Source organism: Lepisma saccharinum, chromosome 2 (assembly GCF_977018435.1).
Source record: "Lepisma saccharinum chromosome 2, izLepSacc3.1, whole genome shotgun sequence".
NCBI classification, from domain to species: domain Eukaryota; kingdom Metazoa; phylum Arthropoda; class Insecta; order Zygentoma; family Lepismatidae; genus Lepisma; species Lepisma saccharinum.
The window spans coordinates 157,782,958-157,786,420 of NC_139230.1; the positions used below are offsets into that span (position 1 = coordinate 157,782,958).

The 3,463-nt window shown below is 39.2% G+C and overlaps 2 protein-coding genes across 2 annotated transcripts; both read left to right on the top strand.

The window, feature by feature from the left end:
* Positions 1–1,302: 1,302 nt before the first annotated feature.
* On the top strand, positions 1,303–1,743 carry LOC145983722 (protein FAM200A-like). The gene has a single exon (XM_083116774.1). It carries the CDS (start codon positions 1,303–1,305, stop codon positions 1,741–1,743), a length of 441 nt encoding a protein of 146 aa, XP_082972900.1.
* A 292-nt stretch (positions 1,744–2,035) lies between these two features.
* LOC145983723 (zinc finger BED domain-containing protein 5-like) lies at positions 2,036–2,731 on the top strand. Its single transcript, XM_083116775.1, has one exon. It carries the CDS (start codon positions 2,036–2,038, stop codon positions 2,729–2,731), a length of 696 nt encoding a protein of 231 aa, XP_082972901.1.
* Positions 2,732–3,463: the final 732 nt, after the last annotated feature.

A 3,463-nucleotide genomic window follows, 5' to 3' on the forward strand; every position in this document is an offset into this window, starting at 1 on the left:
GTTTCTATTAGTGCGACTATTTTTCTGGTCTGAATCACAGCCACTTCACAGCGTAAACGTTGTATCCTCACTCCAAATCGATGGCAAAGTAAACATCTAAATATAAATATTAATTGATTGATTGATTTAGTGTTTAAAGTCCACTTTATGCACAGAAAGGCTAATCGGGACGGGATCTACAGTTTAAAGTGGGACCCGAACCACTATGTGCATCCAAAATATAAATATTGAAACTGAAATAAAATTGTGTCTTGATCACATTACGACGAGGCAATGTTGAAGCTTCAAATTCTCGTGTAAAGCTGCAGTAGCTGCACACAACTGCATTATTGCATCACAACCGTTTACATCTCTTTGATGAACGTCTCTCCTTCTCTATTTATCACGGTATCTCTCTTTGTCTTTATCTTTGTGTTTCTCTCAGTTCCCTCTCTCCCTTTCTCCCTTTCTCTCTTTCTCCCTTTCTCTCTTTCTCCCTTTCTCCAACTATCTCTCGTCATTTCACGCACGTATCTCTCTGTCCGTTCCTTCTAATTCTCTAGTCTCTCCTCTTTCTCACTCTTCTAGTTTTATCTAGTATTCTTATTTTGTTTCATTCTCTCTCTGTTCTCCATGTTTCTCTTGCTATAACCCAGGGGTTCCCAAACTGTGCGTCGCGACGCCCTGGTGCGTCGCCAGTCTAGGTCGGGGCGTCGCGGCTATAATGAAAAACTGAAACTTTTAATCTATAATGTGAATCTCAACATGTAATTTTCAATAAGTGTATGTATTTTAAAGAATGTTTTAAAAATAAAACATGATTTTTCTTGTTGTGAAAGCGCTCTCTTCATATGAGTTCCGGACTCAAATCCTCTTAAAAACTTGGCTTGAAGTGCTGATATCTCTCCCTTACGGTCTGAAAATGGACTGAGCCAAGGTCGCCACATTGTTGGGATTGGTACGCAGTTGTGATTCGATACATTTGTAGCGTGTATTAGCATTCGTTAGAACTGAGCTTCTGTGTTTTAATAACTATAAACGAGGTAGTTTCTATGTAAGTGTGTGTTGGTGTGTGATAATGGAGAAGTTTTAAATTGAAAACGTGGTGCAGACGAAATTGCAGAAAATATGATGACACGTCTTTGGATTTCGGTTTCACGTGCACTGTTGTCAAGAACGAAGAACGTCCTCAGTGTGTAATCTGCCTGAAAATGTTGGCATCTGAGAATATGCTTCCAATCAAGCTGAAACGTCACCTGGAAACCGTACACAGTAGTTTAGTAGGTAAGTCCAGAGATTATTTTCCCACACAAGCTACAAGAAATGGGCCAGCAGACGACTCATTTCCATGAAGAAGCCACAATCCCCAGCAAATTTCTCCTTGCGTCCTACAAAGTGACATACCTAATTGCACGCAGCAAGAAACCTCACCCAATTGCCGAGGAGCTGGTGTTGCCTGCTGCTCTTGACATGGTGTCAATTATGATCGGGGAGTCTGAGGCCAGACAGCTCTCCAGTATTCCATTGTCAAACAACACAAACAGTCGACGAATAAGTGATATGTCGGATGACATAACTGAACAACTTACCGACAAATTAAGAGACAGAGATTTTAGAATTCAGTTAGACGAGGCAGTTGACAACAACAATGATGCCCATTTAATGTGTTATGTGCGTTTCATAAATGAAGAAAATAACTTTCATGAAGATCTTCTCTTCTGTAAAGCCATTAAAGGTGACACCAAAGCAGTGGACTTGTTTTAAATCACGGACACTTTCTTAACAGAAAATACTATCGATTGGTCCATATGTGTAGGTGTTTGAACAGATGGTGATCGTTCCATGTCTGGCAATATGGTTGTCTCCAAGCACTCATCAGAGAGAAAGCTCCTGCTGCCAGATAGACACATTGCTTCATACATAGAGAGGCATTAGCATCACAGGAAGTACGGTAAGTCCTGATTTAAATGAAGTACTGGAAACAATAATATTAGTGGTGAACTACATCAAAACTCGACCTCAGAAGGCCAGATTCTTTACAAATATGTGCATTGACATGGGGGTCGAGCACACTTCCATGCTGTGCTATTGTAAATCTCGTTGGCTTTCTCGTGGCAATGTGGTGTCCCGTGTATATGAACTGCGGAATGAAATTTTCTTGAACCTCACAGAAGAAGGACATAATAGTGCTGAATGCTTTATTAATAATGACTTCATTCTCAAGTTGGCGTACTTGTGCGACATGTTTGAGAGACTGAATTCTCTGAATGTCAGCCTCCAGGGCAGAAAATCACACATAATACAACTGACCGACAAGATTGAGGCTTTCAAAAGAAAGTTACTTCTGTGGAAGAACAATACGAACTCAGGTGATTTTCAGTGTTTTCCTACGTTACACAAGTGTATACAAGAAAACAAGATGCTATTAAGTGTGAAATTGAAATCTGTGATGTTGGATCATCTACGAGCTAAACTCCACGTTCAATTTGACAAATACTTTTCTCCACAAACAGATGAACAGAAGTGGGTTATAGATCCGTTTACAGCATATCCACCATCAACCCTCCCTACTGCTGAGCAGAAACAGTTAATAGACATTTTTTCTGACTCCACATTGAAAAGGAAATTCTCTTCCGGGACTCTGCCACAGTTTTCGAATAGTGTGGCAAAGGAGTATCCAGAACTGAGTAAGAAAGCCGTGAGAGTAATTCTCCCTTTTGCCACATCCTACCTTTGCGAGGCAGGATTTTGAGCTGTGGCGGTAATAAAATCTAGATATAGAACAAAAATTAACGTCGAGAAGAAGCTCCGTATAGCTGTATTGAACATTATCCCCAGATTTGGAGTTTTGCATGACGAGAAACAAGCTCACCCATCATCCCATTAAGATGCAAGTGAAAGCCAAATGAAGAGTGAAAGACATTCATGCATTTGTTGTTGTTTGTATTATACACAGTCACATGTCACGTTCAATGTCTCTGTTCTTCCAGAACATATTTCACGTATCAATCTGTCTCATTTTCAAATGTTAGTAGTTAGTGAAAAAGTTAAAATTAAATCATAAAATACAGGACGAGTTGTTTTTTTCTTAAAACATACTACAAAATCAAACTGAACTTGGGCATATTTTTAAGAAAAATGGTACAGGGGAGTCGCTCGGAAAATGTGACATACGAAGGGCGGCGCAGTCTCGTAAAGTTTGGGAACCCCTGCTATATCCTATCTCTCCCTGTCTTCGCTAGTTTCTTCTATATACACTCCTTCAGTTAGTTTCCAATATTTCGACAATCGAAATATATATTATAAATCACCATGGCAACGACTACAATCGTGCACAATTAGATTAATTGTTTAATTGTTAGAACGGTTTCCATGGTAACTTGTAATGAAAATTATATGTGGAATATTTTTTTTTTCGTAAAAACCGATAGAGTAGTTATGCTAAGAAAAATCTATCCTCAATAGTCAGAAGATTGCAACATTT

Coding starts and splice junctions, on each gene's coding strand:
- LOC145983722 (XM_083116774.1), top strand. CDS start 1,303: ATGGGCCAGCAGACGACTCATTTCCATGAAGAAGCCACAATCCCCAGC.
- LOC145983723 (XM_083116775.1), top strand. CDS start 2,036: ATGGGGGTCGAGCACACTTCCATGCTGTGCTATTGTAAATCTCGTTGG.